This window comes from Xyrauchen texanus, chromosome 22 (assembly GCF_025860055.1).
Source record: "Xyrauchen texanus isolate HMW12.3.18 chromosome 22, RBS_HiC_50CHRs, whole genome shotgun sequence".
NCBI lineage: Eukaryota > Metazoa > Chordata > Actinopteri > Cypriniformes > Catostomidae > Xyrauchen > Xyrauchen texanus.
In genome coordinates, this window is record NC_068297.1 from 4,938,485 (window position 1) to 4,963,156 (window position 24,672).

General features: G+C 37.7%; 1 protein-coding gene across 2 annotated transcripts in view; it reads left to right on the plus strand.

Moving 5' to 3' along the window:
* LOC127662150 (neuronal PAS domain-containing protein 3-like) overlaps positions 1–24,672 on the plus strand; it is a 354,219-nt gene that overhangs the window by 303,146 nt on the left and 26,401 nt on the right. For both annotated transcript variants that reach the window (XM_052153191.1, XM_052153192.1), the window contains exon 7: positions 22,544–22,662. In XM_052153191.1, the coding sequence (XP_052009151.1) occupies positions 22,544–22,662 (119 nt within the window). The remainder of the gene's footprint in view (positions 1–22,543; positions 22,663–24,672) is intronic.

Consider the following 24,672-nt stretch of genomic DNA (forward strand, 5'->3'; position numbering starts at 1 on the left):
CGTTGGGCCTGTTGGGCTCACATGGGTTATGCAGGATCGAGTCTCTAAAAGGAAAAATAAATGTTGTTTTCAAACGGATCTCTGAATGCACCCTCGGTGTGTCATTGGTCACAAAAACAAATAGCCCCGCCCCAAACTCACACCATTGTTTTAGCCGATATATACAGTGAGGAAAATAAGTATTTGAACACCCTGCTATTTTGCAAGTTCTCCCACTTAGAAATCATGGAGGGGTCTGAAATTGTCATCGTAGGTGCATGTCCACTGTGAGAGACATAATCTAAAAAAAAAAATCCAGAAATCACAATGTATGATTTTTTAACTATTTATTTGTATGATACAGCTGCAAATAAGTATTTGAACACCTGAGAAAATCAATGTTAATATTTGGTACAGTAGCCTTTGTTTGCAATTAAACGTTTCCTGTAGATTTTCAACAGGTTTGCACACACTGCAGGAGGGATTTTGGCCCACTCCTCCACACAGATCTTCTTTAGATCAGTCAGGTTTCTAGGCTGTCGCTGAGAAACACGGAGTTTGAGCTCCCTCCAAAGATTCTCTATTGGGTATAGGTCTGGAGACTGGCTAGGCCACGCCAGAACCTTGATATGCTTCTTACAGAGCCACTCCTTGGTTATCCTGGCTGTGTGCTTCGGGTCATTGTCATGTTGGAAGACCCAGCCTCGACCCATCTTCAATGCTCTAACTGAGGGAAGGAGGTTGTTCCCCAAAATCTCGCAATACATGGCCCCTGTCATCCTCTCCTTAATGCAGTGCAGTCGCCCTGTCCCATGTGCAGAAAAACACCCCCAAAGCATGATGCTACCACCCCCATGCTTCACAGTAGGGATGGTGTTCTTGGGATGGTTCTCATCATTCTTCTTCCTCCAAACACGGTTAGTGGAATTATGACCAAAAAGTTCTATTTTGGTCTCATCTGACCACATGACTTTCTCCCATGACTCCTCTGGATCATCCAAATGGTCATTGGCAAACTTAAGACGGGCCTCGACATGTGCTGGTTTAAGCAGAGGAACCTTCTGTGCCATGCATGATTTCAAACCATGATGTCTTAGTGTATTACCAACAGTAACCTTGGAAACGGTGGTCCCAGCTCTTTTCAGGTCATTGACCAGCTCCTCCCGTGTAGTTCTGGGCTGATTTCTCACCTTTCTTAGGATCATTGAGACCCCACGAGGTGAGATCTTGCATGGAGCCCCAGTCCGAGGGAGATTGACAGTCATGTTTAGCTTCTTCCATTTTCTAATGATTGCTCCAACAGTGGACCTTTTTTCACCAAGCTGCTTGGCAATTTCCCGTAGCCCTTTCCAGCCTTGTGGAGGTGTACAATTTTGTCTCTAGTGTTTTTGGACAGCTCTTTGGTCTTGGCCATGTTAGTAGTTGGATTCTTACTGATTGTATGGGGTGGACAGGTGTCTTTATGCAACTAACGACCTCAAACAGGTGCATCTAATTTAGGATAATAAATGGAGTGGAGGTGGACATTTTAAAGGCAGACTAACAGGTCTTTGAGGGTCAGAATTCTAGCTGATAGACAGGTGTTCAAATACTTATTTGCGGCTGTATCATACAAATAAATAGTTAAAAAAATCATACATTGTGATTTCTGGATTTTTTTTTTTAGATTATGTCTCTCACAGTGGACATGCACCTACGATGACAATTTCAGATCCCTCCATGATTTCTAAGTGGGAAAACTTGCAAAATAGCACAGTGTTCAAATACTTATTTTCCTCACTGTAACTGTGTGGAGATGTCTGCGCCGCTCGAACAAACAGCAATTTTGGAAAGTGCTACAGAGCCACAGTGTTTAAACATTTTGCTGAAATCAACCTACCCATTGCTTACTTATATTTATTTTTACATATAAGAAGTGATGGGAGAAAGTATTTACACATCGAAAAAATTACACCCATCAGCTTTAACTGCCGTACATAAGGATTAATTGAATTTTTGATTTAACCATATTACAGATGACGGATTCTCCTGTGAGCTTGTTTGTGTAATTCACTTATAACACTGATGCTATGACATTACTTCTAGTAGTTAATAAAAGACATACAGTAATGCTTGTTAATTTTGTCAGTGTGTGGGGAAAAGTCATAACTTACTCAGTAATTATGATAGTGCCTATCACTTTATCAGATTGATTCACTGTCAAAAGCTCAGAGCTGGGCATCGTGATGAACTAACAACCATAAATAAAGAGAGCAGCCTGCTCACTAAGACAAATGTTTTTAATCATCTGATGCATTCATTTATCCCAGGCCTAAGCTTAGCCTTAAATTAAGGCCCTTGCTAGAACATAACTTGATTTAGAAATGCCCATCAATCCTGGCTGGCCTTCAAGTGCAGGAAAAGCTACCCACCCAAAAAGAAACAAAATTTAGACCGTGTCCTAACCACATGCTCCACATAACTCTGTTATACACCAAATATCTTATCATTGGCTGTGATTGTGTTAAATCATGACGATTAATTGTCAAAAAAAAATAATTGCGATTATGACGATTATTTGTCTGTTTTAGGCTGTGATGATTAATTGTCGCGTTAAGGGCTTTCATGATTAATATTTTTTTTATATTTATCAGTCATATTTTTAAAGGTGTGCTTTTCTTTTTGCATGTGTGCTTCATACACCTTATGAAGTCATTTTTATATATTTTACTTCAAATATGTAAATCAAAAAATAAAATATTCCTTTTAAGGCTTTAAAATCGTATGAATGACATGAAAAATAACGTTTTAAATATACAAATATTTCTTAATACTTAAAATATGTCTCTCTTTTTGGCCAACAGTACCTTTGGTCAATTTAACATTTACACTTGTTTTTTGAACACATTTATTTGATTATTTTTTAAATAAAAATAATTTGGATATATATTTTTTTAATTTGTGTATAATTTTTTATAATATTGATATTGTATTTTTATTATATAATGCAATAATAACACATTTATTTCCTGATTTCTTCACTTTCACATGTTATTGAATGCTCTGATTAAACCCACGAGCCCTTATTTGTCATGAAGCAAAACCTTTGAGATTTTTTTCATCATTTAATCACTTCACAGAAATAGAGTAAGTGTGCGTCTCTTTGTCACTGCGTGTCATTAACACAGCGTTTATGATTGAACCAGGAACATTTGCCATTACACGATCATTTAAAGCGAAACCAGAATGCTTTGAGTCACTATCAAAGTTATATTGTTTATACTTTTAGTTTATATTCAATAGTTTGGCGCGAGTCTCTGCTGACAGTGCACACATCAGAGTGCTCCAAGCATTCTTCGGGACAGCAGCTGGTTGATGTCAGCGGTGCGGCTCAGTGACGCTCGGACTCTGAGTTCAACTGAATGACACACAGACGTGCCGTTCATGGCATTTATACAGTATATTTGCTTAAAATTCCCTTATTTGGGCATTAAAATGTGATTGGAATTTGAATGCCCATTAACTGCAGTTGTCTCAAATAACAGTGGTTAGACAGTTATTTAATATTCGCGCCTTAAAGTATGTTTTATTTCAATCTGGATCGGATGCTTTTTTGTATTTGTTCTAATTAATTAAGTTCATTGTATCATATTTGCTTTTACTCAACATTGGGTTTCACATAAATGTGAGTTCTGAGATTCGTTTATTCTCAGTGACAGCACTGAGGATGTTGAAGTCAGTGACTGCCTCTCATCTCAGCTATTATTAAAGGGTATTATTATCAAGCTATTCAAATGTCTATAGTGTTTCAGTCATTGTGAGCCCTCCAGTATCAAACCATACAGAAACATGGAAAACAATCCAGCGAGAGGAACAAAGAAACTAATGACAGCTTAGCCGGCCTAAAAGATTGAGAATTCTGTCACGAGGAAAGCACCAGATCACTGGAGGAGGAAGGATGCAGAGCTTTGAAAGACAAAGGCGGGATCAAGCGGTCTCCAGACTATTAGAAGCCAGTTTTATTTAAGCTTATTTGGCTGATAAGGTTGTCAGAAAGGGCTTTTTATCAGGAGAGATGAGTAGGCACCAAGCATTACGCCGCCGTTCCCAGGCAGTGGGTGCGCAGTGAGTCTCGTGGTGGGAAAGTCTTTCTGTAAAGCTGTTTTGCGCTTTCACCCAGTAAAAGCCAATTTGAGCTCGGTTCCTGCAGGATGAGAGGGCACTTATGCCTGAACCCAGAGAAGATCTTTTGTTTGATGTGTTTTATGGATTTGATTCGAGTTTGTAATACATTTTCATCCCTCATTGTGTGTTTTTTTTTTGTTTGTTTTTGTGGGCCGAAGTACTTTTGGATTGGTCTGATTCGTTTTTCAGACTTGGACGGGTGTTTAAGTTTTGCCTCTTTTATTTGTTACATAGTAGAGAACTCAAAAGGGGGGGGGTGGTATTTGGACACGTCATAGATCAGATTCAAACCAGGAACAGGATGTTTGTTGACTTTTGCCATACATTCTCAGAAAAACTGGTACTGTTTAAGGAAAAAGGGCCATCACTAGGGTGGTACCCTCAAGGGGGTTGCTTCAATCAGCCGGTTGTGAGTAAGACATGCCGGTTGGTTTCCTGGCCTGAATCGGGTGTTGTGGGTATGTGACGAGGAGGAGGGAGGGGCTGGGCCTTAATCAGTTAACGCAATCAGCCGGGAGAGGGATAAAGAGGAGCTGGAGATGCCAGTGAATGAGAAAGAGAGAGAGGTGCACACAGCTTCCGAATGTGTGCACTGTGCGTGTTGGACTAAAAAGAAAACTCAATGAGAGAGCACATGCAGCTGTGTGTGCGTTAATGTTTTGCTTATGCTGAAAAGCAGTTTTATGTTGTGTTTAATTAAAAGCCTTTGTGGTTGTTAACCCGGTTCCCACATCCTCATTTACAATGAGCAAGAGACCTGTCTGCCACAGTGGTGCCGATACCCAGGAGTTGGAGGAAGACGTGCTGTCAGAGACCCCTCGCCGCTGACGGAGGATCACAATGTCAAGTGGGTGCTCGACTCAACACTCGCTGGAGCAGTGTGCCAGCTGGCGGCCAAAAGGGAGGGCTGACGGGTCCAGTGCTATCACCCGGCGTTGCTGAGGACTGCTGTGCAGCTGGCTGAGGACCGACTGGTGGCGTGGTCAGGAACCAAAGTTTTTTTTTCCCCCTTTTCCCATTTTCGGATGGCTCCTGGCCTGAATCGGGCGTAGGGGGAATGTGACAAGAAGGAAAGTATGGCCGGTCCATAAGGATGGATGCGTAGTGCAGAGCTGCCTCAATCAGCCGGCAGAGGGATAAAGAGGAGCCGGAGATGCCAGTTCGAGAGAGAGAGAGAGAGAGAGAGAGAGAGAGAGATGCACGCAGCCGAGTATCATGTGCATTCTGCATTGGGCTGGGAAGGCCAACAGTGTGAGCGTCACACGGAGCTGCGTGTGTGTGTGTGTGTGTGTTGTGTTTCTTTTGGAAGTGTCTGTGTTTAATTAAAGTCTTTGGGATTGTTCACCTAGTTTCCGCTTCCTTCTTCGATAAGGAAAGCAGTGATGTGCCACAGTCATTTATTTATTTTATTCCATGTGATTGGGTGTGTTTTAGCTCTGCTTTGGGGACAAAATTGTCCACACTACAATTTAAATGTGCAAGATTGCTTCTACATTTGGATGGAGTCATTAATATGATCATATTTAAGTTGTGATTGCATCACCCTTATATGAAGTGTTTTTTCTCTGAAAAATTTTGCAATCCACTTGACCTCAGAATCCATGTCACAGATGAGACAATGAACAGAATATTGCTGTTATTCACAGCTTTCTCTGCTATTTATGCACACTCCCTGCAGAAACGAGTTGCTTTTGTTGCCAAATTTCATATATATATACACGTTTGTTTAACTGGGCCTTACAACGCAGCAGAGATAAGGGCCAAGCAGCTAACAGGCCTTCACCCAATAAACGGGGGAAATTATCGGCTCCGCGCCTCCTCGTGACACAATTTGTCAGACTTGCTGATAGAAAACAAATTCTATTCATAAAGCCACACTTCCCTTGGCACCGGTGTGATTCGCAAGCAATTCAATTATAGTTTTGTGCGATAGTGAGTCCAGAGAGAGAATCCAGTCTGACAAGAAATATGACAGAACAGTAACGCAGTGTTTATGCAATTAAACGTTCACTGACAATACCTGCAGAGTGATGAATATCTGGGTGGACATATATGTGTGAGATCACTGCCCCATAAGGACTGCACATTTTCATGATTTTACTGCCCATTCTGATCTGTTAGGGTGCCGGTGAGTAGAGAGAGAGAGAGAGAGAATGCAAGGAACAGAGCAGAAAGTTTCAACTGCACATAGTGAGAAAGGTGTTGAATAACCTTGAGAGTTTCAAAGAAAGAGGGGAGGGGGATTGAAACAGCAAAAAAATAAATAAAGTTTGTATTTGTGACAGTGAAATGAGAAAACCTGCTGAGCCACATTGGACTGAACCCAGTGCAGTGGATTTAGTTTTCATCACTTGTCTAAAAGTTTAAACTAATTATTCACAAATCTATGAGGATCAACAAATTGTTATAATTATTATTGATATAATGTTTAACTTAAATGACTCAGGATAAATGTACTCAAGTGTAGTGCGGAGGAGGGCAGGGCCGGGGTGGAACAACGCACGCCCGGTCCCCAATCAGCCTGATGGGGCGTGAGGGATAAAGGCGGCCGGGATGATGGTTCGAGAGAGGATTACAGGCAGCTGCTCTGTGTGTTTATGTTTGTGTGTTTTTTGGTTCGGGTTGTTATTAAAAATTATTATTTATACCGTCAAGCCGGTTCTCGCCTCCTCATTTCCATTGAACTGCTTTACATCAAGTTCTTCAAAACTACAAAAGAACAAACGCTTATACATACATATAAATAAAGACACAAATGAGTGTTTTAAGTAAGTTTTAATTTTTTTATTTGAATTAGTCTTAATCAGTGTCATTCTAAGGTCTTCCAAATCAAAGAAAATTCCATTAATTGACCCTTCATGCGTCAAGTAAATTTAATTTAATGTAAGGTTTATTGTTTAGTTTTGACTCTAGTTCATCTAAAATCAAAGAAAATTATGAAGTTTTTAAAAAAATAAACAAAGAAGCAAATGTACTTGTTTACGTACAAATAAACTAACGAAGAAAGAATCAAGCTTAAAAGTTACAATAGAAAATTTAATATAATTTTACATTTTTCACCGTAGTTATTCTACATGCGGCTGTCAATAACTTAAAATGAAACAAACAAACCTATAAGTGAACAAACAAACATATAAATGAACAAAGATGCTCCACAGTCACTTTAGATATTGTAAATCAAATAAAATGATATTCAATATCCCAACATTTTGCACTGCTGTCAATAACATAAAGAAGAAAAACAGAACAAACAAACCTACAAGCAGAAAAACAAACAAACAAACATATGAATGAACAGAAGAAAAAAACAAGCTCCAAAGTCATGAGAAAAGTTTTATTTAATGTTATATTAAAGAAAATTACTGTACATTAATTTACTGTTAATTTATTTACATTCATTTATTTGCTGCCAATAGTGTAAAAAATACAGAACAAACAAACAAACAAACGTATAAGCGAACAAACAAAGTATTGACAATGAAGGAAGAAACAAGCTCCAAAGCAACAAAAAAAAACATTTAATTTTATATTCAAGAAAATTATATTCATTTAATATACAGTATATGCTGTCAACAATGGAAAGACAGAACAAACAAACAAACAAACGTATGAGCAAACAAATGAATGTATGTATGAACAAATGAAGAATGAAAGAAACAATCTCCAAAGTCAAGATACATCATTTCATTTCAGGTTTTTCAAAATTGTTATTGCATCTGTGCACTTTTCTTTTTTTCAGTGAGAGATCACACGCAGCTGTGTGTGCGTTAATGTTTTGCTCATGCTGAAAAGCAGTTTTATGTGTCTTTTTTGTCTTGGCGCAGAGGTCCTTCGCTATTGGTCATCTTCGTTTCTTTGTGACTTTTATGAGGGTGCTAGTTTCAGGTTTTATTCAAATGGGGATATCAAGCATGCAGTTTTATCCAAAAGATCAGAGCGGAGGTGAGCTGTTCTTTTTAATTAATCATTTGTCCTTCAAACAGTGAAGTTTCTCTCCTCAGCGTACTCTCTCCACAGATAATTAGGCCCCATAGTTCAGTTAATTCCACAGGAGAGCTCATGCTAGCCACCTGCTCCTTTTGGATGGCTAATCTTTGTCTTGTAAGATTCTGTCCCCGTAGAATTGTTCCGTCTTGTGAAGAATGAGAAAACGGCACTGTTTTTCCCCTTAGTGTCCCACTGTTGCTTGAATTCATAATGAGGGACCCAACCACCCCCTTCACACCACTCTTTCACTCTGCGCACATTGTTAGGGAGGTGTTGATTTTAGGTGTATGGATCGCAAAGTAATCCTATTATTTCAAAGTGAATAACAAAGCAGGCTGCCTCTTTTTTTCTCATGCTGTTCCATTTTTTTCAACCTGCTAGGGCTTTGTTTCTCCATCATAATTATTTCCAAGTCAGATCCACGCTGATTTCCTGGTGGACTTGTGTACCTCTGACTAACTTGAGGAACAGCGGCGCACCGGATAATTTGCGCCGCTCCTCTGGGGTGGTGTTCTATGTTTTTTTTTTTTTTTCAAGGACATTTTTATTACAAAGCTGATGGAATTTGCATATTAATTCATTTCTTTCAATTTTTAAGATTAAGTGTTGTCAACATGTATCAGTGCAAGGTTTTGACAGAGCTGATGAAATAGGTCAGTCAAGCTTGAACGTTGCACCGTTCAAGCAGCCAGCTGCAACCTCTCTCTCTCTCTCTCTCTCTCTCTCTCTCTCTCTCTCATACCGCAAACTCACATCGCATACTCAATCCCACACTCTTTCTTTCCGTTGTTTTTTCCCCCTCTGTCTGTGTTTTGTGCTACTTGATTAAAGGAAAAGTGTGGCCTTGGCTAAAATAACATGCCAAATTCTATCAACTTTCATTGAAGGCGCTCCCCTAAATTAGAATGCCATTAGAGGATTTTGATTTATCAAGTGCTTTTTCATGTTTCACTTTTGCATGTTTTTTTCTCGCGTGTAGTTGAGTGACCTTTTGCGGCTGTAGCTTTGCCTGCCTCGGTCAATAAGCGAAGAGTTTTACATTCATTAGTATTATCTGCATGAGTCTAAGTGTATCAGTGATGGGACGCAAGGCTTTTTATCATTTGAGTTTAATTCTTGAAGTCGGCAACAATTCCAACAAACAGATGAAAAGAAATCATGGAAGTGTAAATCTAAAAAAACATAGGAGCTAAATTTGAATATGAATTCAATCGAAACATTGCTGTTGTAATTATTATTATGGCCGATGTCTATACATATACAGTACAGTGTCCCAAAATGTATTTGAACATTGTAGTCACACTTGAAAATGTATGAATTTCATTGCATTAGATGACAAAATATCAAGCAAGTGGCATTTATTTTAAAGAAAGTTACCACAATAATAGTTTTCAAGCAAAATGAACCATTTGAGAACAGAAATGGTTCATTATACATTGACAATGCTGTTTGCAGATATATCAGTCTATCACTAGTTATTATCATATGTTACTGTTATGAGATGTAATATACAGTATGGTTATTATAACGGTCTAAAATCATCTTCATAAAGCAAGCTGCTATAGATTGAAGCAAACCTGATTTCAAAGCCAAGTTTAGCTGTTAAAGGTCGAACGCACTGCTGTGTGCCGTGTGCTGCTCTGATGTACTGAATCCCCTGGGCTCAGAACTCATTAGTTGTGAGTGAAATTGTCTCTGTGACAAGTATTATTACTACAACACCTGTTCACCACAGAACCCTTTACTTCAGATGACACTTTCTGTGTTCAACTTTTGGTCTCTGAATCTGTCTGGCTGTTGTGACTAGTTTAATTGTGATTTGAAAAGCACTGGCTTATATGAAAGCGTTTAGATTATACAGTATATTATGGCATAAAAGTGCAGTTCCTTTCTACTTCAATTGGAAAGACTAAAATCTCCAAAATGCTTGGTTACAATTACAATCATATAACTTATTATAAATAACTAATTCATAACTTATTTCATAAGTAAATTCGGACAAAATTGGTATCATAATATAAGCTTCTTTAGCTCAGATTACTCACAAAAATTATATTTTCAGGCTGGTCCAGATAATGGGCATGCACGTTCTTGAGTTAACTGGTAGGCAGTGTCTATCTGAACAGTGTCTCTTTTAATGTACACATTGGATGTTCCAGTTTCTCCCATTCATTTGAATAAACATTTATTAAGATGGAGCGATTATTCATTAAAATGTTTCCTTTTGTGTTCAGCATAAGAAAGAAAATCATGGTTTGGAATGACATGAAGGGTGAGTAAACGATGACATGATTTTCATTTTTGGATGAGCTATCCCTATAAGTACTATAAGAACTTCTACACCGATCAGCCACAACATTAAAACCACCTGCCTAATATTGTGTAGGTCCACCTCAAACCAGCCCATCTGGCACAAACAATAAGATACAGAGGGTTATCCGACCAACTCTTCTGCCTTGAAATAAGAGGATACATACACACAGGATATACAAGGGCTATGTTCAGAATAGCATACTAACATACTACCATACTACCATTGCATACTAACATTTTAAACATGCATTCAAAAAGTCTCAGAGAATAAGAGGGATATCACAGTCTTTGCCTTTGATTGATGCTTACCTATTTTTCTCTTTTTTCATCCTGTCCCATTGAGGCTTTATGGTGTGTGTCGAGACAAAGAGAAACGTCTGTTTGGTTTGTGTCAGTAATACTGTCTGCACACAGACTTCACCTCACCTATGACTGTCACAATATCATCGAACAGTAATGTCACCGATCCCTGTGAAGATTGCTGCGTATGGACTTTTTTCTTCATCTTTACAGCTTTAGGATAGCACGAATCCACCGTCATTTTTATTAGCTTGTAATTCATTGTCAATGCATTGCGTTGTATGAACGCTATAAAATGTGACAAAAGTTAGATTTTTGATTTAAAAATAAAATATTTTAAAATCACTTTGTATTTATCAGTAAATAAAATCACCCAAAATGTACGCTTTCTCACATTTGTGACTGCAAAAAAAAAATGCAATCCATTAACAGGTAAACGACCGTACATTCATTTTTAATTGCTCTCAGCAACCAAAACGTAAAACTAAAAGCTGGGTTAAAACTAAATAAAAAATAATAAAATACTGAAATAGTAAACAACAAAAAGAAATAGTGATTTTTTTTTTATATCTTCACATGGGACCAGAATCAGCTTTTGGGAATCTTAAATTCAAAGGTTTTGTATGTAATTGAAGTAAATAATTTTGCCAAAGTGTTATTGATTTTTCAATTAAACTATCAACTGGAACTGCTATCGAATGTGTCATTTTTGTATTTTTTTATGTTCTACAAATTTAACGTAATCCTACTGGATACAGGTATCCAGGTATCGGTATCGGCTCCGATACTGAAGCTTTTAGACGGATCGGGTATCGGTCCGAGGAGACTGATCCAAATCCGATACTGTGTGTTAGCCATGTTCATTACTGTCAAGCTCCAAAAATGACATAAAAAAAACATTAAAACACCATTAAAGTAGTTTATATGACTCGTGCATTTTATTCAAAGCACTTGAAAACATGCGATAGCTCTGTACATCACAAAAGGCTGTGTTTAATAAGTAAATATATATGTATCAGTTAATAAAATAGGTAAACCTAAAGTTTTTGTTTCCTCATATTTGTTCACAACTGACCATTCACTAAGCCCCGCCTTAAACCGTTTCTGACCAATCTTGCTTCCTCATATTTGTTCACAACTGACCCTTCACTAAGCCCCGCCTTAAACCGTTTCTGACCAATCTTGTCTTAGCAACTGTTGCTGGATGACATTTTTCTGACACACATTTGCTATTTTCCTATGAGAGCCTATGGGAGTGGTGTGTGTTCCGAATAGTTTTAGCAGGGTTTTGTGAAAATGATCCAAAAATGTTTTTTTAACTTTGTTGCCGAGTCTCTTGTAATATATACAACTTTCAATAATCTTGAAATAAATCTATGGATTAAACTGTCATTCCTCATTCTCAAATGAACATGTATTACATCAGTGAGGACAACTACATTTGTCCCAGGTAAATAAAAGCTAATAACAACATTGATTGATTTATTTCTTATTTTAGTTATTAGTAAAATGCATTGGTGCATAAAGAGTATTACATTGTTAAATTTAATGTAATTTTATTAAAAACTGTAGTGACTGCAATTCAGAATTGAGGCAAACAATTATAAAAGACAAATAATAACAGAAAAGAGTCATTTAATGGTGATTACACACCTGATAACATTAGTGTAAGTGAACAGGATTGCCTGTTAAATTATAATTGATAAATTTCTTTAACAAATAACGTCAGATAAATATGCTTTACAATGTCACTCTTCATTCCAGCCCACGTAATAATATAATCAATTCCGTGTATGAGAATATTTTGCCAAAAACCGCGCCGTTCACGGCAATCTCCCATTCTTACTATGGGAAGATCTGCAGGGCTTGTCAGAGTGAGCAACCACATCCAAGGGGGGCGGAGCTTATCAAAGGGTTAATGCACATAATCCATTAACACAGGTAAACACGACCCTACATCCATTTTTATTTGCTCTTGTCAACTCGTTTAAAGCGAACGACTACGCCTACAACGTGTTTGTTCATTTGAGGCGAAAAGAGTGCTTCAATTACAGCGCTTTTAAATTCATTTACTACCCCTAATTTGATTATTACCTGCCTTTCTCAGATGAAGGAATAATTAAAACGATGTTAACAGCAGCTAATTGATATCCTGTTTTTATGGTTTTCACTGCTGTGTCAAGTTACAATTGAGTGATAAATGCACAACTTCATCAAGGCTGCAATCAAACGTTTACATGCTTGACATGCAAAATGGTTTTGCTAGTCCCGACAAGATATTTAATGCCTTTTTTGAAAAATAGTTCTGTTGCATTTTACATTAACATTAATGTTGCATATTATTAACATCTTGTGTTAAATTGTTAAATATTTATGACGTATCATATCCTGCATACACACTCGTTTTATCCCATTTAGACATTGTTATGTCTGTATATTCAGATATTTAAGGTTGTTTACAGGTCACTCAATTCTTCATGCTTTACTTCTTTAGCCGAGATAAATTGTTGCATTGTGTGAATGGATGTCAGCCATAGAGGTATATCCTGAAGGTCCGCTAAGCATACAACTCCCGAGAAGACTGTACATGTGTATTTATTAGAATATTTTCTCCAATGTGTACAGCTTTTTTAAACGTATAAATAGCTTATAATTTCAGTCTTTTAAGCTACATCCATGAATTTATAAAGCTTTGTGTGAGTAAATCTGTTATTGATCAATAGCTGAAAAATACAACTTTGAAGAATACAACTTTCAGATGACTTCAGAAGAGAGCACGACTGCATCAAATCAATAGAACTTGAAATTTGAGGCAATGATGCTCTAGTGCCCACTAGGGATTCGCCGATCTGATACCTGGATCAGTATCGGCTCTGATACTGAAGCTTTTAGACGGATCATGTCTCGGTCCGACGAGCCCGATCCAAATCCAATACTGTGTGTTAGTCATGTTCGTTACTGTCAAGCTCCAAAATTGACATTAAAGAACCATAAAAACACAATTAAAGTAGTTTATATGACTCATGCATTTTATTCAAAGCCACTTGAAGACATGCGATAGCTCTGTGAATCACAAAAGGCTGTGTTTGATAAGTAAATATATAGAATGCACGCACAGCTCCAGTGCGTCAATGAATGGCGCTGCTCTGTTTACACACACACACACACGCAAGCTGCTATTTTTTGCCTTCACAGCGGTGCACAATATTTCAGGGCTGATCAAGAACAACATCTCAGATGTAGATGCTCAAAAGTTCGGTTCACCTGTAAGATGAATTTAGAATGTAGGTGCATTTTACCAGAATTTGAAAAAGAAGCGAATTAAACTACTGTGAACATGCCTACAAACAGACACACTTACAGAACTTCCTGGAGAGTTCAGAGTGTCAAAATAAAAGCGTGAGGGTTTAAAAGTTAAAGGTGCACAATGGAGATATACTACTATTATAATATATTGTTATTTGTTTACAAATTATAATAATATTTAAAGGGGTCATGACATGGTTTTTTTTATTGTATTATTATGTTCCCTTAGGTGCAATTATAGTATTAATATATTTTCTTTTAAGAAAAACTTTTAAAATCTAGTGATTTATGACCTTTTCCCACCCTGTTTCTCATCCTCTGATTCAAACAGTCTGTTTTGGGGGCGTTTTCCATTTAAGACTTCAGTGTTAACGCCCACTGTTATGATTGGCTAACGTCAGTGCCTATGTATCAATTATTGACGCTTCCAGCCAGAACAATATGCAAGTAAACTAAGTAAAAACACTGTGATTATTCATAATGAATGAAATTGCGCTTTAAAAAGTAGTTTAAAGTTTAAAATAGATTACTTACAGTTTGCGTCGCCGTTGTTCCCAGAATAGTCGGCACGGACTTATCTTTGAGCAACAGTTTTCTGGCAAAGCCAGCATCATATTGTGATTTGTTCTCAAAACAGTCATCCTTAAAATGTACAGAACAAACGCTTAAGTTAATACTGCCGTGACTGGATCGTCCGCAAAAAATAAACTGCATCCATTTTTCCCTGACGCCTGGATCTTTCGGCAGCTTATTCAGAGGTTTTGTTTGACCACAGCCAGGAACAGCACATCTGTGTGGTATCGTAATTTTCCTGTGCACAAGTAGTCTCTGTCAGAGCTCGCTGTCCATCGACTGAACACTTGTGAGGCGACGGCGATACTGAAATGAGCGTAGCTGTCTTGCGCTTAAAGCGTAGTTATCTTGTGCTGGAGGCGGTCATATGCAAACGCTGTTACGCCACTTCTAACCGACACGCCACTTCTAACCATGAATCCAGAACGAGCTGTATTTTGAGCTTGATTAAATAAATGATTCGTTTAGAATGGGGAGGCCGTCTTAAAATATTAAACTTGCAGGACGTTTTAATGATACAAAGACCTCTTATATACCAAAAGATCAAGGCAAATTTGGTTTCTCATGTCATGACCCCTTTAAGTTGAATGGGTTCCAAAAATAACTGTGTGAATGAATAGTGAGCTAATATCTTACAAATAAGTTGAACAAAAAAGAGATCTGAATCCTTTAAAGTCCAGATGCAAGATGAAAAGTTTTTGCAAAACGGCTTCTTTTCTACTGATGGCTTATAATGGTATTACTGTTAATTTTGCTGCTACATTATCCAGTATACTGTGTTTCTTAATAAGCTATACATTTACATTGAAATAATGTGTTGTTAGAGGTTTGTGTTTCTTTACATATTAAAGAGTTCCACACAATAATGCAAAGATATTTTAAACTGATTATGCAAAAAACAACACTGGTATCGGATCGGGATCGGTATCGGCCGATACTGAGATTTCCAATATCGGAATCAGATCGGAGGAGAAAAAGTGGTATTAGTGCATCCCTAATGCCCACAAACATTAAGAACACAAACAAACCGTTTATCCCTTTAATTTGAAATGTTAGTTTCAGTTAGTCATTTTTATGAGATCAGGCTGCAAAATAATATGTGGATTATCAGCTTTGGCATGTGACTCATGCTGCAGACATGAATGGTATCTCAAATAGCAACCAAACAGAACACCTCAGCAACTACTTAAGAACACACTAGCAAACTCCCAGTACAACCTAGCAAGCCCCTAGCTATGCCCTTGCAACCACCCACAACATATTTTTGCACCACTCACATATTTCTGTGTAAATGTGAAAATCTACTTCTACTTTCTTAACCTCTCATGGGCTTCGTGCATTCAGTATATCTTTTAGCATCTAAGAGAAACCATTTGACCTCCATATATATTTGAGTTTGACTCACTTCGTCCCCATAGGCTGTGCCAAAGAGTCGCCCAGGTGAAGTGTACCTGTCAAGACTGTCTGCTCCCTCTTGACTCCTGTGTACTTACTGTCTTAGTTTGTAGGTCACAGGGGTCATGGTGATGGTCTGCAGAGAGCCATAGGGCATTGACTTCTGCACCTGTAGCTGCTAATGGGTGCTGAGGGACATCTGGCAGGTGGTTCATTTCCTGCTGTTTAAACACGGCACTTCTCTTCATGTCAATTTGAAGCCAGTTCTGCAACCCATTCGATCTGTTTTTTACTCTACTAGTCGATATGTTGGTCAATGGCTAGTATGTTCATCTGTATTCTTGTGATATTCATGCATTTCCAGTAATGAATGACGTCAGTGGTCTTCTCCCAAACCTTCACGTATGCCTGGTGGAATATACAGTGTTTATTGTTGATCGTTGATTCCATGACCTTTCCTCTCATCTTCCAGAGCTCCAGAAGTCATGGTCTTCACCTCTTCTCCCCCCTGCAGCTTGTTTCTATGTTTCTCTATCAGGGGTTCTCATAAAATTGAAAAGCATAAGAACAACTTTGTGAAATCAGGGCCTCTGAGAAGCATAGTTATCATTACATTATTCTTATGAATTATGAATCAAGGTTATCATACATTAGTGTTTTCAGATTTGTTTTTAGTTTAATATTTGAAGCTATTTCTGGGTTTAGAGTGAAGGTTGGGTTGGGTTTAGGGGTAAGTTTCGTTTACTTGGCATGTTCGTACACAAAATCCCGGTTAAAAATGAGTGAAGGAAGCAATTGAGGAATCAGTAGAACATTTAGTTATTTACTAAAATAACCAAATAAATATTCACCCCCCATATAAGGTTTGAACAACAATAACGACTATTAATTTCTTTTAGTTATTTATTTCATTTTTATTCGTTTTACAGTTTTGTTTTAGACTTTTGTCTACTTTTAATTGGCAATTTTATTTAAATGTTTAAAATAAATGTTTTTAAATCAGTAGTTTTCATCTTAGTTTATTATTACAAAAATATTTGATTTGAATGAACATTTTAGTTGCCAAAAGGCTCATTTTGAAGGCTCATACATAAAAGTCATGTAAATAGTCACATATAGAACTGCTTGCACAGCATCAGAGCATGCCGTTCCTACATGTGTGTGCTTCATGATCCAACACAGCTAGATCATCTGGTTTTAAATCTGCCTTTAAAGAGAAATTGCGGTGGCGATGCATGACCGTGGCATTCCAGCATGCATCTGATTCTTCATAAAGTTATCGGAAACAGCCAAGGCAATGCAAGTGCTGACAAACCATTCACACCTGACTTACTGTATACACTCACAGTATATCTGATGTTTGCGGACAGAAAAGAGAGAAGAAATAAGCTCTTATTCAGTGAAGTATGTGGCATAGATTATTCAAAAGACAGATAGTGCAATGTAAAATTTTACTGCGCCCCATTTATCATAAGGGCAGTTCCGAGTCCATATGTTTTTTTAATGCATTTCCTTTTCCTGTTGTAGAGAACATATGGCCCCAGTTTTTTGATGGATACAATTTCCTTTTAGAATATTGTGTTTCTTTGTGTATAATTGGTTTCTTTTTTTGCAGGCTTTTGGTCAGGATTGGACTGTAAATCCAGAGTCTAATTCTTGAAGCTGATTTTAAAAGCATATATCCTCTTGTCAATGATAATCATTATTCTACAGAGATTTACTGCGTTTACTTCACTGCAGGTGTCATTTGTTTTCCTGTTTGCCCTGGTGTCATCTCAAACCCTCATCAGAGCTTTTCTTGCCAGGGAATCCTTTTTCATTATTGAGGGATTAAATATTGATCACACTTTTAAATGTCTCTAAAAGCGGCTTGTGTATAATGTATTGCGACCTCTGCTTTGAAAGAATGTATTACACAAACTCACAATTATTTACTTTAAAACCGTTTATAAAGATCATACTGCATATTTACATGTTATTCGGTACATGAATACATGTAAAAGACACTCGATACATAAAGGAGCTTGTTGGCCGATACATTGACATGAAGAAATTACCTGAATTCTAAAGTGTCCTCTAGAATAGATAACATACTCATCCTTTACTCTTTTGTGCACCTCAGGTCACTGCCCATAGGGGCGGCATTGAAAAATCACCACCCACAACAAAGTATGCAGTCTGCCAGTGGTCCAGTTAGCACAGTGAAGCTTGAATTATACATCATTACTAATGTACATGGCAAAGCCTTCGTCTGTTATACCCCGGCCAGGATGGCACAGCTATGCTTTTCAAACCAGTCTGAGATTATTTTTAAGGCAGATTTTAATGCATCTTTAAGTATATCATAAAATTTTGTATTTTTGAACTCCACCAAGTTACACTTTTCAATAAAGAGGGTGTCTGAGGAATCATCTTCTAGTGCTCTTATGGGTTTACATTTACATTTATGCATTTGGCAGATGCTTTTATCCAAAGCGACTTACTGTGCACTTATTACAGGGACAATCCCCCCAGAGCAACCTGGAGTTAAGTGCCTTGCTCAATGACACAATGGTGGTGGCCATGGGGATCGAACCAGCAACCTTCTGATTACCAGTTATGTGCTTTAGCCCACTACGCCACCACCACTCAGAGTTATTGTCTTGCTTGGATTGCAAGGTAGTTGATCTAAATACAAGCGTGTGGAGTGTTTTGCATGTTCTGGAATACAGCTGCATTGTGGGAATGTACCGATCTCATCCCAATTTTTATTGAATCCTTGTTTTATGTTTTTGTTTAGTTTACAGTGTTATTGTGTGCAGTGCATAAGAAATACTTTTGTAGTATTACGGGTTTACTTGCATTATCAACTGAGGCTGTACAATACCACATATCATGAGTTTCACCTCTTTAAGTGATAAGTGTAGTACAATACAAACATTTATAGTAGATAAAACACTGTGTATAGTGTAATAAAATTGCAATAAGTGTAAAATCATGCATTCAAAATATGTAAATATGTGTAGTTTATCTTAATCAAACTAAGTAATATTTCATTTTTAAATGGTTAATAGAATAAAATAATATCAACATGAAAAGAGAGCAAATGACTCCAGCTCTGAATATCTCCCAGTCATGGTTACACACAGGCGATGTCCATGTAAGCTCAAACCATGAGATCCATCCGTACAGAAGAGCAGTGCCAAAACACAACACACTTAAAGTGTTCTTTTATATACTGGATCACTGTTTCACTGTTACACTACATTAAAGGATGCATATCGCTCTGCTTTGGGACTCTCTGATTACTGTCTGGTTCATCTTCTTCCATCCTACAAGCAGAAACTAAAATCAGCTAAACCTCTGGTTAAGACTGTAAAGAAACCAATGAAGCAGAGCTGGAACTACAAGCCTGTTTTGACTACACTGATTAGAGTGTTTTTGAAGCTTCAGCCACCAAACTGGACAAGCTCACAGATACTGTGAAATCATATATCAGTATCTGTGAGGACGTGTGCATTCCTACAAGGACTTATTTAACATACCACAATGACAAACCATGGTTTACAGCAAAACTCAGGCAGCTTCATCAGGCCAAAGAGGATGCTTACAGAAGTGGGGATAAAATCTTGCATAATCAGGCCAAAAACACACTGACAAAGGAGTTTTGCGTAGCTAAAAAAGTTACTCTAAAAAAGCTGGAAAACAAATTTTCAGCGAACGACCCTGCATCAGTGTGGAGAGGCCTGAAATACATTATCAACTGCAAGACACCATCCCCCAACACTGTAGGGAATCAACAACTGGCTGATTAATTTAATGTGTTTTACTGTAGATTTGAAAAGTCTCACACCCCACACCTGCTCTGACCTTCACTTCACACAAGCATCTCCTGCAACCCCCCTACTCCCCTCTCCTGCTACTCAACCTGCTCTTAAGGTCTGTGAAGAGGATATGTGCAGGGTCTTCTGGAAACAAAAGACAAGGAAAGCACATGGCCCAGATGGTGTTTCAGCTGTCCCTATCTTCACACAGATCTTCAACACATCACTGGAGCAGTGTGAAGTTCCCAGCTGCTTCAAACACTCCACCATCATCCAAAGAATGACAATATATATATATATATACACAGTATACACGCCACAGATGTCACTAGAGAACACAAAGTTTTGTGGTGCAGCTGTAATATGATATAATTGAATGATATACAGTATTTGGTTGTGAAATGCACCAAAATGGCATCCTGTAATGCCTGAAACATGGTCACTGTATTTTTCAGATTAATTTCTGGCAACCACAGCTGCCAGTTTTTTTATTGTATTTTATTATTGTTTATTTATTTTAAGTGCGTTGCATTATTTTTTTAATACAATGGTTCTAATGGTTCTTTGTGCCTTGTAGTATAAGATGGATCACCAGTTGAAGTAATCAGCCAATCTCACCCTTTTCATGGGAATACAAGTTCAGTTGTGTAATTGATATGAATACTACTGTGATCTACTAACTTACTTAATTTATTCCTGGATTTGTATCTTATTGTGCTTGCAGTGACAGTTTATTTGTCTCAGGCTAAGCAAAGCTGGCATGATTCCCAGTCTTTGTTATTGCTCACTAGCATGTATATAGTCAGGAGAGCTTTTCTAAAATTCAGCGTATTGTTCAGGCAGAGTTCATGAGCACGAGGGTCTGTTGCAAAGGTTTTACTCTATAATTCATTTCCCGGCATTGTCAGCAAAGAGAGGTCACGGAGGGCACATGATAAGTGACCTCTTCGTCCGAACAGCACACGTGTTAAAAAGGACACCGTGTCTTTAAGCCCATCTCATTCTTAATGAAAATGCAGAGTTCCAAACGGCCTCTGATCTTGTGTTTGTCAAATAGAACTCTACGCTTGACTGACAGCTCTGATCTAAAGCATTTAAGTGCAAGTTTTGATCTGTCTGCCTTTGATTAAAACTAATGAGCTCATTTAATTCAAAATGGGAATGTGTGATAAGAGAAATAAGGTTGATGTGATTGGATTAGAGAGGCGAATTAAACTCTTAGAGCTGAAGTTTGTGCTTATATAATGTATTAAAAGGCTGTTGGCATATTCTTGTGTGTTAGATGATGAGAAAAATTTCATAGTAGTTCATATTTAATCAGAAGAAATTAAATGACTAAATATAACATGGCTGTGCCTTTTCCCCAGAGTGATAAAGGACTAGTTAGATTTTAAATGACATTTAATTCATGTTCTCCGAAAGAAAGAGAGAGGAGAAGAGGTTTCGAAAGAAAGAGAAAGAAAATGGATGAAGAGACAGCGGACAAAACCCAGAGCCTTATGAAGTTGAGTCCAGCAAAATTGTCCAGGTGTCCCTTAGGTCATTTTACCTCTGCTAGAACTGTCCAAACCAGAGCGTTCTCTGCTCTCTCTGGATTTCTGAAGTGTAGACTGATTTTAGTTTGATATGTCTCTTTGAAGCCAAACTTTTTTGAAGCCATACACCATTTTGAAGTATCATTCATGTTTTGAAACCCCTAACCCAAAGGATGAGCAATTAATAATATGCTTTCCATAGCAAGCACCACTAATTATAACCTTTTTATCATTTTTGTCTGTTCACTATTCAATCTTGTTTCAAAAGCACATGGGTGGAGTCAACTACACGGTGTACGATGCCTGTTTGTTACAAGACAAGTTAAATTGTGCAATTAATTTAGCCCTAATCAAGCGTGTTACGGAAAATTAGCAAACCCTTCTTTGTTTGTCATGTGTCCTTGTGTTGAGATCAAGGCAAGAAATAGTTTTCCTTTCCCCCATCTGGTGTTAGATGCATTATGGCGCATTGTGCATGAGAAATACGTTGGTTTGTTTGCATTCTTTTGATGTTCTATTAGAGATTATATATTATAACTAGATTAGGTACATTTTCTTCAGAAAAAATAAAATGCTGTATGGTTGTTCTGGGTGGTTGCTAGGTCTTGGCTAGGTGGTAGTTATGGTGTTCTGGTTGATTTAAAGGGTGTTCTAGGTGGTTGCTAGAGTTTCTGGGTGGTTGTCAGGGCATTATTATGTGATTTCTAAGGTGTTCTGAGTTGTTGCTAGGGCTTTGCTAGGTGGCTGCAATGGTGTTCTGGGTGGTTGAGCCTACCCCCACATCTCTGATATTCCTTTATTCGATCAGTCATTGTACATTTTTTCAACCTATTTTATCATCATCTGGGCAAAATCGAATTTCTTAATTTACTTATTACTATGGGGAGAGATATGTCTAATAACACCAGCTTGGTGAGATATATGTTCTGCAAAGCTCTGTTTGGTGCTATTACTAAATACAACTAAGCCATTGTCAAAGCTGGATTAGCACCTTTTCCCCTTATCAGGTTGTGCTGTTATTAACTGTCATTAACTGTCTACCTAGTGATGATAGAAACTCAATGAGAAGTTATTATAAAGCATCCTACTCGCTAAGGCAATCTGATATGTTTCCCTCTCTAAGGCTTCCTATGAGTTGTGTATTGGTTTGGCAATGTAAAGTAACAGGATTTGTGTTTGTTTCTGCAGTGGAGTCGAGCAGCCCCAGTCTTCTGTCGCCAGATAACATTCTAGAACGTTCCTTCTTCATCCGTATGAAGTCCACACTTACTAAGAGAGGTGTACACATCAAGTCATCTGGGTACAAGGTAAGACTGTGATCCAGAGACGACTGTGTCATCATGTTCTAATAGAATCAAAACCGTACTTAGTTTTACCTAGACTTACATTGTGTGTGATAGACCAATATATATTAGTTAGGACGAATAATTGGCCGATATTCGGCACTTTGAGATTATCCTATTAGCCAATAACCAATTTTGCTTGGCTTATTAACATACTGTAAGTTTTAACTTCCCTGTGTAATTTCCAAAATCCATGACAACCTGGTCAATATTTTATGCAAATTTTGAAACATGCAGTATTTACTGTATGTATAAAATGTTAATAGTGATAGAGCAATATATCAACTAGGCAGATTAATTTGACAATATTTGGCTATTTTGAGATTATCGCCAATGATATGTGTAATACTTATGTATGTATATTGGTATCGACCATTAGAAACCTATGTCACTTGACCAGTATCTCTGAATTAATATTGTAGAAAAATAAAAGTTGTAAAGTTGTACTACATGTGTATGCATTGATGTATTGCGGTGCATCGATTATGTAATTTAAGAATTGATTATCATTACTATATTAAGACCTGTCTCATATTACATGAATATTCTCACAACAGACACGGAGAGAAGCATGCAAGATTGAAGGGAAAGAAAGTTCACTTTGAAATTAAGAAAGTTAGTGTTGCTGAGTTGATATTATATCGATATTATATATAGATATAATATTGTATTGCCAGTTACCTTGTGATTCCCACCGCTATTGTGGATATGAGATGGCCCCATACAAGCTGAAAGTTTAATCGAAAGTCAAACCTACAAGTAATATTTAAGATTAGTTCAGTATGCCTATATTTATGTGGTCTTCTACACACAAATGTGTAATATTATAACCAAGCCAGTGTTTAGGTTCACCTTTAATCACTTAGGATAATATAGATAATACTTCTCATCAAGTATATCACCGAGCACTTCACTAAATTGTCCATTTCAATAACATTTAGTATCAATCAAATTGTTAATATGGAATTAGCTGATTGTTCGAATTGGTCTTTTAGTAAGAGACTGGGATCCAGACCCCCACAGCCCCCTCCGTATCCATCTGGACGTAGATTTGATGCAAATAAGCGTGAAGTCGGGGAGTACACTAACCCATAGCATAAATATTCACGCATGCACATTTGCATATATTACAAGCCAGACAAGGACACTTCTTATTGCATTTACTATAAATTAAGTAAATATTTGTGTTGTTACATAATACAAAAGTATGAATTTTGCATATGGCGCAGCAGCATTTGGTGATTGGTGCGAGGCACAGCACGCATCATGGCTGTTTATATCTCCCCTCCACTCTGGAGGTCAAATCAAAGTGAATTCTTCTCCAGCTCAAACCCATCTTTTCTTTTTTTGCGGCATCTCGGCCCTCAGCTCAGTTAATGCACTCATGTAAAAGCTCTCTATCATTACTTGTGCTGTATCACATTTCAAAAGCACTCCAGAGAATCCCTAGGAACAGATGAATCTTATTTCTTATGTATACCTATTCTATATTCACTGACGTGGTGACAGGCGAGAGAGAAAGAGAGGGAGAGAGAGAGAAAGAGCATTGTGTGCTGAACTATGAATTATAAAAATTGATCCCTTTGTTATGTAGGCTTGTATTAAATTGAGATATGCTATGCAGCTGCCTCTTGCCACGCCCATGGTGAACACTTGCCATGTCTGTTTGTATTAAGCAGCCTGTGCATATTTAATGTTTTGCCAGAGCTTATGATGTTCTTGCCAAGAGCACTCCTGCAGCAATCTACCAGCAGGTCTCGCTTTGTGGCAATTACTTCAAAAGTTGTTTTATCAAACTAACTTTTTGATGCCACTCGCTTTGGTCTTCAGAAGAGATCATTTCCATTTTGTATGTTTTTAATACAACTCAGTGTTATTTATTGAAAGGGAGGGTGTTATGTGTGTATTTTGGAGATTGTGTGTTTTTTTGTATGGGCTGGCACGGTCTCTGGCATGTCACTGTGTTTGCCAGAA